This window comes from Schistosoma mansoni, chromosome 1, assembly GCF_000237925.1.
Source record: "Schistosoma mansoni strain Puerto Rico chromosome 1, complete genome".
Classification (NCBI taxonomy): domain Eukaryota; kingdom Metazoa; phylum Platyhelminthes; class Trematoda; order Strigeidida; family Schistosomatidae; genus Schistosoma; species Schistosoma mansoni.
The window spans coordinates 29,159,066-29,173,768 of record NC_031495.1 but is presented as its reverse complement, the minus strand read 5'-3'; the positions used below and the strand labels follow the sequence as shown (position 1 = coordinate 29,173,768).

At 32.9% G+C, this 14,703-nt stretch overlaps 1 protein-coding gene across 1 annotated transcript; it reads right to left on the bottom strand.

Moving 5' to 3' along the window:
• Positions 1 to 3,780: 3,780 nt before the first annotated feature.
• Smp_136100 (kelch-like protein) lies at positions 3,781 to 5,586 on the bottom strand (the record flags this gene model as incomplete). The annotated part of the gene is made up of 2 exons (XM_018793960.1): positions 3,781 to 4,588; positions 4,754 to 5,586. The coding sequence occupies 2 exons, from the start codon at positions 5,584 to 5,586 to the stop codon at positions 3,781 to 3,783; spliced, it is 1,641 nt and encodes a 546-aa protein (XP_018648420.1).
• Between the last annotated feature and the right edge of the window lie 9,117 nt (positions 5,587 to 14,703).

Sequence of the window (14,703 nt, the reverse complement as noted above, 5' to 3'; positions counted from 1 at the left end):
CTATTCTTGCTTGTTAACATTCATTTATATCAATGGGTGAACAGAACTTCAAATGATAATCTATATTTTTGAAGAGATGGGAATAGGCACAGTGTAAAGATTTCATGAATTTCAATGATTATGGCTAGAGAACAGCTATTAAACTAGTCATACGCCGCGTCTAATTCAGTTAATTCAAACTAACTCAATGAAATGCTGTGTTGATAAGTAATTATTGCATATTCATGGAGTCAATTATGATTGTATTATCCTAAAAATATTGGTGTTTGGTACGATCCTAACCACTTAAGTATATGTGGATGTCACTTTGAAATCAGTAGGAATACTCTATTAAGTTTTATTATTTGTGATAGGTCAGCCAGGATCTTTATACCATCTGAGCTTACAGTTTTCTTAAGATCTCGCGTATTTAGTACATATAGCTTTCTTGATTTTACATGGAATTTGAAGTTAAAACTGATACCTTGTGTTACGAGTTCGCTTTTTCTGGCTTAGAAATAATGAGTCTGCCTATTCTGTTTTTGTGTATGCTAGAATGACTAATAGCCCATATAATGTCCTCACCCATTCGAAAAAGTTTCATTTTAAACCCATTGGTAAAGGTGATATGACAAGGCAAGAATTAAGCCTCATAGGTATGCAATAACTCCATTAAAAGTGAATCGCCTATGGTTTCTATGTTCTCTAATAGATCATTTGTTAAGTGACTTCTAAACATGTTTACGCTTGAACTCGATATTTCGTATATTCATTTGGGGCTTAAGTCAGTTGTCACTAGGCCACATCGTATGTTATCAATCAATCGGCATATTTAATCAATTAATTTAACATTCACTTAACGTTTTTGTGATCATTAGAAGTAATTGAATCATTGTACAAACTAGGAATGACCAAAGTTGCACAATCTAAATAGACAGATCTAGGTGGGCACTAACAAACTTATTGTATTTGGAACTCGAAATCAGGCAGACACCAACTACAAACGAATCATTAGTTCATAAAAACATCACAGTTTTTCATTGCTAATCATAAAAGCTCGGTTCATAACAGAAGGACGTTACGACTTTGGAATGATGAGTGAGGGGATCGAATTATGTACATCTCTATGTTATTTGTAGTAGCATATCTATTCGTATTTATTTAGAGTCAATAGTGTTGATTTTGAGTACTTTCCAGCTCGTCTAAGTTGTACTGTTACTTTCTTGTGTGGTAATTCTAAACGGGTTGGGACAAAAGTCACTTAGATCACGTGGCCACATTAAATACATTCACTTTAGTTGTCTGTTTTTAAACATTGAGGTATCTCTCTGTGTAAACACAGAATGGAGTTGATGTGTGACATAATCACTCATGAAATATTCCAAACCTTTGAAATAACTATAAATTGCATTTTAACTCCAGGAAACAGCTCAATATATTAGATTTTAGTCTCAGTAATAAAGATAATTAGTGGTATTCGCAATAAAATAATCAACATGATATCCTCCAACATGTTGATTTAAAGATTATTTCTAAAATCATTAATGTGACCTATAATCGAATGTATCTTCATGTGAACAGAGAAACAAGAAGCCTTGACAAACTACGGAAGCTATTTTTGGTGACGTTATTTCATTTAATTCAAAGCTTGTAAAACTAACATTTACTTTTGCCCCTATTCTATTCTACAGGTCATAAGCTTTCGTTTGATGTATGATTCACTGCCATAGCCTTTTCTGTCCCAAAGCTATTGTAATTTAAACGTAATCTTTTATACTCTATTTTCTACTCTAATCCCCCAGTTTTGGACATAATTGTATTTTCCTAATTATTGTACGTTGTAGTCGGGTTAGTCATCTATTTATTCATGTTTCTTTTTACACTAATCTGAAAGCGGGTACCAGATCGGAATTCGGAATAAAACGAGTAGTGTTCCAGTTGTCTAGTCTTCTCTCTCGCGCGTGCCTGTCAGTCAATCAGGTGATAGAATAGTTTTCGTCCCTCTACCCCACACTTCGAACTCACGCATACTAGCCTCAAGGTTAAGCCAGTCAGCCTATTGCGTCAAGGTCTTAATCTACATTAGGCAAGTTATCCTCGGCACGAAAGTGGGTAAACAGATCAAGGACTTAACATCTCTCATGTGACTGTAATGGAATATCAGAAAACACACTTGATAACAAAATCAAAACTCTACAATGCAGGACTCATTTCCAATTTAATATTGCATATAAATTTATGTTCTCAACACTTATTAAAGGAGCCTTTTTCAAGATAACTACTAATGGTATTTAATCTATTCAAAAACTTAGGCTCAAACTACAATATTCACGACAAAGAAATATATTACGTATTTAACTATTTGTTCAGGAATATCACAAAGACCAATTAAAAATTAATTATGTTTTATTTTATTCCTATAAATGTTACTATGATAGCTACGGTGAATACTTTTTTCCACTGATTTTTACTTTGAATTATATTCTTATTATTACCAAAATTAAATTAGGTTGGATAGTGTTTTCATGATAAGTTCAATTAATCTTGGTGTTGATGGTGCGTTGTTATATTGTTCTCGATTTACAAGTTTATAACATGACTGATCAATTCTGTTGTTAGAATCAAATAAGTTAGTTATTATAAGATCACTCAAAATTTAATCATTAGTTTACATGCTTGAACTCTTCTATAGTTCTTTTTGAGTTTTATAAACTAAGTAGTATGATGAATCAACAAAGTGATTTAAAACTTGGTACATGAACGTTTAACTAATGATAAATTATTAAGATTTGATGTGTTAATTTTCTTCACCAACATATTGTGGTGTGGTCTACTTATATCCACATAAGTAGTATATGTTGATGGTCAGACATAGAATGTATTTTGGCAGAAGATCGATAAGGAAAGAACAGGAATGAAACGCAATCGGTATAAAAATGCATGAACTATGAAATCAGAGAAGACGGACTGATATTTGCAGAAGGAACAGTCAAGATTGAGACAACTGATTGTTATTTTGCAAATTAACTGTTAACTGTATGGTTATCAGAATTTAGTAAGATAGTCTGTAATTTGTGCTTAAATACATTCGATTGTCCCCAACTAGTGTTCTTGTTCACTACAATATAATAACAAAGCATGTTAATGAAAAGTGATTTTCTTCTATCTATTTATCAAGCATTTTGATATCAAATAGTTACATTTACAACTGAAAATAAATACAAATAAAAGAATAAATTTAATAGAAATAAAACAAATGATTATAACCCATTGTAACATGGAAATTGAATAATTCCATTATTTCATTATTATTTGTTAAGATAAGTTAGTTATAGATAAATAAACAAATAAATTTAATTTAAATTATGAATGTTTATATTTTGATTTAAATTAGTCCATTTAAATAAAAAAGAAAAGAATTCGTTCATTATGTTCAATCATATGTCCATTAACTTGTGATTGTCTATTGCTATGAATATCAATTAAGAAGAAAAAATAATGTTAAGAAGTGATATACATAAATTATTATCCATATATACGAACGGACTTGAGTTGACTTGTGATTCATTTAGGTAATAAACGAAATGTTTATGATTGATGAATTTGAAAGATCATTTTGAATCTTAAAATATTAACTTGGAGTTATGAAAGATGATTTTCAAAGAGTTTATGTATCTTGTGTATGTAACAAGTCATATATTACATATGATAGCTGATTAGGACCAGTATGTATGTATGAGTAGAAAGTGCAAATGTAAAAAGATTATAGTTAAACATAAACATTTCATACTCTATTTACTATTATATGAAGTTTAATAATAAATTTATTCCAGTCACTGTACAACAGCAACTCGCACTTGCTGGAATGTGTAATTCTCTAACAGGTTCCCAATGCGTAGAAGAATTTGGAGACCATCGTTCAACTGAAGAGATTGTTGAATTAGTTTCATCATTCCAACCTCCAATAACATATATCATTTCATCTAATGTAGTAACACAAAAATTACTTCTTTTATGAATCATTGAAGGCATCATTTGCCATCGATTTGTATTCGGATTATATCGTTCTACTGTTCGTAGTCTTTGACTTCCGTCGTTACCACCGATGGCATACAAATAATGATCATATACAATAACACTAACACCACTTCGAATACTATTCATTGGAGCTACTAGTGACCATTGATCTGTACGGGGATCATACATTTCTACAGAGTCATGAAAATGATCACCATCGAAACCTCCAACAACATATATATACCCTGAAAATGAATGAGCTCCAGCGTCACTACGAACTTGATGCATTGGTGAAACAAAAAACCATTGTTTTTGTTCTATATCATACCTTTCAACTGAGCGCAGTCGAATTTTGCCATTATGTCCACCGATAGCATATATATAATTGTTTAAACTGCATGCACATACATAATTTCTTTTCTCATGCATTGGTGATAAAATCTTCCATTTAAGATTCGTTAATTCAAAAACTTTAAGAGTTTGAGTTGGTCCACTAGGCACATAACCACCTATAATGTAAATTTGTGTTTTATGCAAAACACAACCAGAATAGGCGTGACCAACATTAAGAGTTAATTTATCACGACGCCAACTATCAGCTCGTGAATTATACACTTGAATTACTTTAGATGGACCGAGATAAGAATATTCCACATTTCCTTCCCATCCACCAATTACAAAAATTGCAGTATAAGGAAAACGTGGCTTATGAAGATATGTATAAAGTTCCATTTCATCTTCTAATCTAGAAGTTAACGAACTATCAAGATATGGTATTAATTCTTTATTAGGAGAACGTGCCATCAATAGTAAATGATTACATGAATTCCACATTTTTTGTATTATTGGATGTTTTGATAAATCATTTAAATCTTCATTAGATAATCTACCTAATCTTAAACATGTTAATAAATCATAAATATATAATTCCCGCTCTATTTTTTTATAATTAATCCATTTTATAATAATATTAAATAAATATTTTTCATTTAAACAATTAAGTAAATCATTTTTTAATAAAATTTTTAATTCAATTAAATTTAATTTTAAAAAATTTTTTGTTTTATTAATTTCATTAAAATGAATTAATAAATAATTAAAAATTATTTTATAAAATTTTGATATTTTTTTAAAAAATAATTTTTTTTCAGAAATTTTCCAAAAATTTAAACAATTTTCAATATTCAATTTAGATTGAACAATATCAAGACAATCATTAGTAAATTCATATATTTGAAAATATAAACCAACTTTTAATAATGAATAAATAGTTGATAATTGAATATTATTATATAATAATTGATAACGTGTTTCTTCATTACAATGTATAAATGATAATAAACATTCTAATGCATAAATATTTGAATAATGAATAATAAATGGTTGTAATTTTAAATTAGATAAACTATTCAAGTGTAATGGATCATTTTTTAATTCAATTTGACGTAATTTAATTAGTTGATTTTTAAAAATAATACTTGATTTAGCTAATTTATATCCATTGATAGAATGAATATGATTATTATTGATAATTAATTTACGATCAAGAAGATATTCTGGAAGTGTACTAATAAAAAAACAATCAGACATAGGTATGAATATAATTTTTAATGTGTTTGTTAAATCGATATTTCAATTTTTGAATTTATTGATTATTATGTAATTATAATTAGATCATATGAGAAGAAGTAGTTCGATAAATAGAAATGGTCAGTAAATAAAAGTTATTCATTATTAGTATTAGTATTATTATTATTATTATTAGCTTTTTTCAATATTATATTCTCGGTACAAAATATAGAATTCTCAGAGCAAAGTATTTCAACAAGTTTCTGTATTTTTTTATTGCTTGATCGATCCTAACGATAAATATTAAGTTGATTTGCAATGGAGAAATAATCACGTCTTCTTCTTCATCTTTATCATCAATAATAACGGGATTATTGTGTGATGATGAAAAACGTACTGAGTCTCAATGGCCTAAAGATGATTATTGTGTAATACCTACAGCTAAAAATCATTAATGTCCACCAGGTTAGTCAAGTGTGTTAGACAGATTGGAGTTTTTCGTTCGTAATTTTTATTTTGTTCCATTTTTTAATGTGTTTTATAGTATCTCACATGTCTGCATCTAATCGTAAAACTCTCAATAGTATATTGCATTAATAAAGTGTTTTAATGACTTTTGTATGATTTCTTTTAACAGAATATTGACTGGCTGAGTTTAGACCGATTGCAAACCAATTCAGTCGTGATTCATTTCTATTGAATATTTGAAGTTAACTGTTGAAAAGCGTTTGACAAGAAGATAAGTATGTAATACGAAGAATATATGCCTCCCGTGACACACAAAAGTAATCATTCATGATTAATAGGTTGATGAAACCAAAATATTAATCATTAAACTATGGCATACAGATTCAATGATATCATACTTCTAATGTAATAGTGCAATATGTGTTACTTATGCAGACACATATAAGTAGTATGTAGTAGGAATAGGAAGCGGAATGCTTACTAACAAAAGAATAAAATAAAGAAAATAGAAAGGCACACAGAGAGCAATTAAAATAACATCAGAATTAGAAGAATAATGAGTTATGCAAAGGACAACTGAAGAAAGATGTGCAAATGATGTGTTTAATGTATGGCATTCATATGTCTTTTATAGCTGAATTCATGAGTAAATTGAAGCTAGACCACAGTGGAAAACCTGGAAGCACTGGACAACCGTTTAGTCCTATTGTGTGACGATGACGGTTTCATTAAGATCAATTTTTGATTTGAAGCTGTGAAAATTTCATATCGAATAACTCAGCGTAATATGTATATTTGATAAAAAAGCCATAACATACTAGAGAGGTGTTGGTAAACACAGATCAACAACTTTAGTTTCAGATGGGATAGGTAGTTCGAATACAAATGGATGACATCTAGTTTAATGTAAACATTATTAACTTTATTCAATATTATATTCTCGGTACAAAATATAAAATCCTCAGAGTAAAGTATTTCAACAAGTATCTGTATTTTTTTATTTCTTGATCAATCGTAATGATAAATATTAAGTTGATCTCCAAATAGATGTTAGCAGTTCAGGGATCGACATGTGAATGATATGCCTTCATTTCGATGCACAATGCCAGTCATCATTATATCACCGATTGTAAATTTTTGTAACTTGTACATCGAAACGTCGTAAACTCTTCAAAAATGCATCTGAATAGATTATGCAATTAATTGACATAATGATCTGTTAAAACAAACGAAGAAACAAATGACTTGTTTGAATATCCAGATGGCAGGAACAGGTAGCCCACCTATTCAAACAGGCCAATAATTATCGAAAGATATGCAACTACAAATAGTAATAATAATATCAATTATTGAAGTTAGACCACCTAAGACAAATAAATAATCCAAACTTTTGTAAAAGAATGAAGAAAAACACAGACAGTATACATTTATTGTAACGATCAAGTATAACATTTAACATTATGAAGTATCTTAAAGCGTGAATTTTATTTGATCTAAATGAAAGTATGGAAATCTATCGAGAAAAGAATTAACTTCAGGTAACTGAAATAAATAGAAACTTTAAGTAGGTTTTAAATATATATCATCCAGTTATCGCTCATGAAAAACCTAGAACCGGACATAAATACAATATCGGTTTGAGTTATCCTAGTTTACACAACTCTAGTAAGGGGATATAAATGAAAATAAAAGTGAAAAAAAATACAATGGAATTATTAAAACAAACAGTAATTGCTAACTAAATGTTTGAGGTTTAATTTAAAAGAAAACAATGGAGTCGAAGAATGATAATCAAAATTTTCTAAATAAAGCATAGAACTTGTTTTGTCAGTCAGGAAAATTGATAAAACTTATAATTATTAACCAGTATTCTAACTAATTCAACCCATTTATCAACAAACAACCTAAACTACAGTAGCTAGTTTATCTTACTTACTCATTTACACCTGTTACCCCTCATGGAAGACCATAAACTTATCACTAGCATGCTCCTTCCAACCCCATCCTGGGCAATCCTTTCCTGTTCTTCCCAGTACTATTCATCCTTTTGATGTCTACTCCCGATTATCGGAGAAGCGTGTTCTTTGCTCGTCCTCTTTTCCGTTTCCTGTCGGGATTCCAAGTTGGCACTTGCCTTGTGATGCAGTTTGATGGTTTCCACAATGTATGACCTATCCACTTCTAACATCTTTTCCTAATCTCCTCTTCATCTCGAAGCTGCTTTGTTCTCTATCATAATAGGTCGTTGCTGATGGTATATGGTCAACGGACATCTTGTATCTTGCACAGACAACAGTTTATGAGTAATTGTAAATTTTTGATGGCGGTTGTAGTAGTTCTGGATTTTCCAGCTCCGTAGAGCAAAACTTTCTTGACGTTCGTATTGAAGATTGCTACTTTGATATTGGCTTGCAGACAGTTGTTTTGAGTTCCATATGCTTTTTAACTGCAGGAATTTAGCCCTTACTTTGCCAATCCTTGTCTTTACATTTGCATCGGATCCTATTTGTTCGTCGATGATGCTGTCCAGGTGCGTAAACGTTTCGTTGTGTCATACATTTGATTCATATTTCATTCTCTTGCTGTCGGTGCTAAATCTTCCATGTATTTTTGACTATCAACTCTAATGCTTCTCTTCACTTGCATGTTTACTTATGTGTACTTAGCTTGTGTCTTGGCATTGTGGTGGTCGGTATTCGATATTATCCCTAAACTTCGTACATTGTTTGTCCTGATAACTGTTGCTCGATAACGCCCCAACGGTGTATAAATCAGAAAGCGAATAAGAAATATTGATTGCGTTTATTATTAAACCACGCACATATTTTCAAAATTACGGGCACGTTAAGCAAGCATGAAAGAGTAGTGCCGTAAAGCAAGCGAGTTAGTCGAATGAGCGAGCAAGTCAGTGAGTCAATGAACGAGTGTGCGAGTAAACAAGTCAGAGAGTCAGTGAACAGGATTAAAATGTACATACATAGTGAAATGAATGAATTACGGAATCAATTAAGCGATTAATAGTAAGGCTAACAAAATGAATATATGCGTAGGCAGTAAATAATGCTAAAGCATGCATAATAAAGGTATAATAGTATAGATAGGTTGTTGTACGAATGACTCTGTTCGTTAAATAAGATAACAAAAGGGCTTAACCAAGTTAGATGTGAACAAACTCGATTGTACATGAGCTGTTAAAATTTTTCCTATTCTTGTTTGACTGTCGTTAATTACTGTCTTATTGTTCTTTCGTTCTTGAATCTTGTCCAGGGTTTCGAAAGAGACCCATTATTTATGATGATGCTTGTTGCCACCCAGAACCTCCTGACCAATTGAAGTTGGTAATTCTTTCATCTTTTACCAGTTATCCTCCATAGTGGTTTCTTCTTTTTGCAGTAGATCTAGTAAGGCTTGGAACCTGTAGTTGAGTCTGTCAGTAGCTGGAATGAAGTCTGTATTCAACCTTCGTAATGCGGTTTTTCCAGTTGTCCAATGCTTCTTCAGTTTCAGTTTCATCTTGACAACCATCTGGTGATGATCTGAAGCTATGTCAGCTCCTCTTCTGGTTTTCACGTCTTCCATTGAACTTGGGAATATTTTAGTGATACAAATATGATCGATCTGGTTCCGTGTAGTGTGGCTTGTTGAGACACATGTAGTTTTGTGTGGGAATATTGTACCATCTATAACCATTTTGTTGAATACACATAAATTTGCAAATCTATTACCAATCTCACTTGCTTCTTCCAGTCAGTCCATATCAGCCCATGATATCTTGAAACCTGGTGTTATCCATTACGACTTTGGCGTTTGTGTCTCCCATCAGGATGGCCAGGTACTTTGCTGAGTAATTCGCAATAATCGATTGCAGCCTCTTGTAAAACTAATCTTTATCGTCGTCATTGATATCGTTGGTGAGTGCATTACATTAGATGACATTCATTGCGATTCCCTCCTTCTTTGTTTTGAAAGATGCTTTCGTGATTGTGGGTCCGTGAGGTTCCTTCACAATATGTGCATTTCGTGCTTTTTTGGACAACATCAGAGCAACTCCCTGGGTATATGGGGCATTTTTTTCATGACCTGAGTACTGAAGCATCTTTCCTGAATCTATCCACTTCTGTTCAGCTTGTTTTCGATGGGTTTCACTGATTTTGAGCACCGCAAACTTGTATCCCCCCATTTCCATAGATATTTCACTAGTCCCCCATGTCTGCCATATTGTCTGAACATTCCATGTACCTATAAAAATTGTTGTTGGTTGTTAGAAAGAGCCTCGGCCACGTGACGTCCGAAGAATCTCTGAATTCACCATGAGGCATCATAATTCTTCAGACGTAAGATCTTTCAGTCCAGACAGCACAGCTGAAATGGTTTAATATGTTTATTCTGGTTAGCGTTTTTTCAGCAAAGATGAATTCTACGGGATTGAGATGCCGAATACATGCCTAACCCTCCTCCTTTACCCAGGATTTAAACGGATAGTAACCCTAGAAGAGCTACAGATGTAGCTTAGTTTATTTTGGTTCAAGTAGAAATAAGCTCGTTTTGACCAGCTTATCTGTGAGTGGTTACTTTCAGACGTTTAGATGGTTCAATTTATCTTTGTACTCCTACTGATCACTTTATTCTGTTAACCTATCGACACGTGATTAACTGACTTTTCCTATATAGGTCGGTAAAATGGGTCCACGATGGCATGTCTATTAATTTCTGATTGAATATAATTCTGTGTTTCCAGAAATTCTGTGAATAGTTTGAAATCCATTAATCCTCAATTTCGAGGTCTTCTCAATCAAACTCGTATCCGTAGTTGTCTGCATTTTTTGATATAAGCGACATCATGTACGTTCATGTATACGTAAACGGAGAAAGGAATCAATTTATTCAGTGTGATTTTTGTGATCTTACTTAGATCGGTAAGTGATTTCAAGAAAAATATCTACTTGTTTATATTCAGCAAAGTAATGACTGATTCTGAAATGGAATTCGACCACCAACATTTATTTTATTGGAGATACATGTAAATGATTCTTTATAAATAAGACGAATCAAATTATTTTTATTATTAAAACAAAACAGTCAATATTTAAAATGGTATTTACATAAAAAATGAAAGTTAATATTTTTGAAACTGGTTTGTAATATGATTGTAAATTATCATTTGATTTGTACTTCAGAATTTTGATCATTATCTATGGAACGTTATCAGGAATCATTTTTATAAATGCCTACAAAAGAAGTTCAGAAGCAAACAAGTAAGTGAAGAGGAGCATCAGAACCGACAAACGTAAATATGTGAAAGATCTAGCAATGATGGCGGAAAAGGCTTCAAAAGAAGGAAATATGAGACAGTTATATGAAACAACAAAGAAGCTCGCTGGAAATTACCAGAACGACCAGTGACAAACAAGGAAGGCAACGTAATCACCAACATTGAAAAACAGCGAAACAGGTGGGTAGAATACTTCAAAGAACTCTTGAATCGACCAGCTCCAATCGATGATGGCCCACCAACAATTGAAGATATCAGCATGACCATCAGACAAATCAAGAGCGGCAAAGCAGCAGGACCAGACAACATTCCAGCAGAGGGACTGAAGCAGATGTAGCAGCAACTGCAAAGATACTCCACATTCTCTTCAGTAAGATTTGGGATGAAGAATAAGTACCAACAGACTGGAAAGAAGGACTTCTGACCAAAATACCAAAAAGGCTATCTCAGCAAGTGTGATAACTACAGGGACATCACTTTTCTCTCAGTACCAGGAAAAGTCTTCAACAGGGTATTGTTAAACAAAATGGGGGACTCCGTAGACGCTCAACTTCGAGACCAATAAGCTGGATTCAGGAAGGATCAATCGTGTACTGACTAAATCGCAACTTTGCGGATCATTGTAGAACAATCAACTGGATGGAATTTATCACTCCACATCAACTTCATTGACGACGAGAAAGCATTTGATAGCATAGACAGGACAATACTATGGAGGCTTCTTCGACACAACGGTGTGCCTGAGAAGATAGTCAATATTATACGGAATTCTTATGATGGATTAAACTGCAAAGTCGTGCATGGAGGACAACTCACTGACTCGTTTGAGGTAAAGACCAGAGTCAGGCAAGGTTGCTTACTCTCAACCTTTCTCTTTCTCCTGGCAATCGACTGGATCATGAAGACGTCAATATCTGGAGGGAAGCACGGGATACAAAGGACAGCTAGGATTCAGCTGGACGATCTAGACTCCGTGGACGATCTGGCTCTTCTATCACACCCGCAACAACAAATGCAGGAGAAGACTACTAGTGTGGCAGTAGCCTCAGCAGTGGTAGGTCTCAATATGCACAAAGGGAAAAGCAAGATTCACCGATACAATAAAGCATGCACCAATCGAATTACACTTGACGGAGAAGCTTTGGATGATGTGAAAACCCTTGCATATCTGGGCAGCATGATTGATGAACAGGGTGGATCTGATGCAGATGTGAAGACGAGGATCGGGAAAGCAACAGCAGAATATTTACATCTGAAGAACATCTGGGACTAAAAACAATTGTCAACCAACACCAAAGCCAGAATTTTCAGTGCAAATGTCAAGATAGTTCTACTGTATGGGGCGCAGACGTGGAGAACTACAAAGGCCATCATCCAGAATATACAGGTGTTTATTAACAGTTGTCTACGCAAAATACTTCGCATCCGTTCACCAGACACTATCAGCAACAAGTTACTGTGGGAGAGAACAAACCTGATTTCATCCTGCGGATTAAGAAGCGATGGAAGTGGATAGGATACACATTGAGGGAAGCAGCCAAGTGCATCACAAGGCGAGCCCTCATATGGAATCCTGAAGGTCAAAGGAGAAGAGGAAGATCAAAGAACACATTATGCCGAGAAATGGAAACAGACATGAGAGGGATGAACAAAAATTGGAAAGAACTAGAAAGGAAGGCACAGAACAGAGTGGGTTGGAGAATGCTGGTCGGCGGCCTGTTACCATTGGGAGTAACAGGTGTAAGTAAGTACAATGGAACTTTGATAAGTTGGTACAGGAAGGATAATATTTATAAGCGTAAAACAAGTTGAAACATATCATCTTGTTTTCATCGTAGTTTACAGATTTCCTTTTGAAAAACTGTTTGTTCTAAATATCCATATTGTTAATATAACTCTCTATTATTCTGAATTGATTAAAACTATTGAGTAAAGTATTCATTCTAAGATTATAAACCAATAATACCATTTTAAGTACAATAAATACACACAATAATAATAGTGTGGTGTGTGTTACTAGTGTCGATAGATATAAGTAGTATGTATAACCAATCAAAAGTGGAATGCCTGGCGCCAGAAGGTTGAGAATATCAAAGGGAAGTGAACGCGAGCAGGGAGTGATTGGTGTGAAGACGAAGGATCAATCAAGTCTGAGACAATTGATGGACATTTTGCAAATGAAGTATTTACTGTATGATTCTCAAATTTTTCTAAGAAATTCTGTAATTTCGTTTAATAATACATTCATTTGTCCCTTTTTTTGTTCTCGTTCCCTAATTTAGGTGTCGCTACAATAGTAATAATTAAGATTTATAACGGGAACCTTTGGATTTACTTGTCAGTGTATCGATCATTACCATCATATAAAAATATACATAAAGCATGATTTGTATTCTTTCGTCTACAAAAATAACTCATATAATTCATCAACAGAATTCGATAAACACTAAACGACTAGAATAATATGATATTAGTTCCTGTAAAGTAATCAACCAGTATAACAGATAAATAATCAGTTCAAGCTGTTAATGTTAGCGTCATTGAAATGATTGTAGATTTTTTCTACATCCCATTAGTAACAATAAAATAATGGATATAGTGATTCCAACAAATCTTAGTTAATTTGTGCCAAACAAAATTTACGTTCTTTACTGAATTCCTAACACGTACAAGTTTGTGAACAAATTATAAATTAAAATTTAATTTTGATTATCATTACTATTAATGGCATTATTCAATATTATGTTTTCGGTACAATATAAAATTCTCAGCACAAGATGATGAGTTTAGTTTAAGTGAATAACTTCATGTCAATTTTCTTTGAATAAATTAGAACCAATGAATTTAATGATAAATTATAAGTCTGTTGACCATTTCACTACAATAATTCGAATCCCGGAGTGAAAATAGACTCTGAGATGCAGGCACATCCGGCTGACGAGTCCCAAATAGGACGAAACGCGCGTCCTGAATTCCACTGCTAGCCACTACCGATCTTTGCTTATAAAGCTTGTGACTAAAAGCGATATCGAGACAATCCGCACAGATTGCACATATGCCAATAAGAGATTGATTAACTGCAGTTGTAAACAACAATGGGAATATACAAGCAAACAACAACAAATCAAATTAATTCATCAGCTTTAAATTTTAAGATTTAACATAAGATTTCACATAACTGTCAAGTAAACATAACATAGTTACAATACTTAGCTGTCTTGTAATATGGGATTTGACTACGTAAATGACAATAAATTGCAACTACGCCTAAACCACAGTTAAATTTTTTGTTACAAATATCACAAAAGTTATGTGACTTTATTGTTCCGTCTACAAAGCATCTTAATTATTGAATATTTCCAAAACCGTCAACTGTTTATCTTGATGTTTTCGCCGAC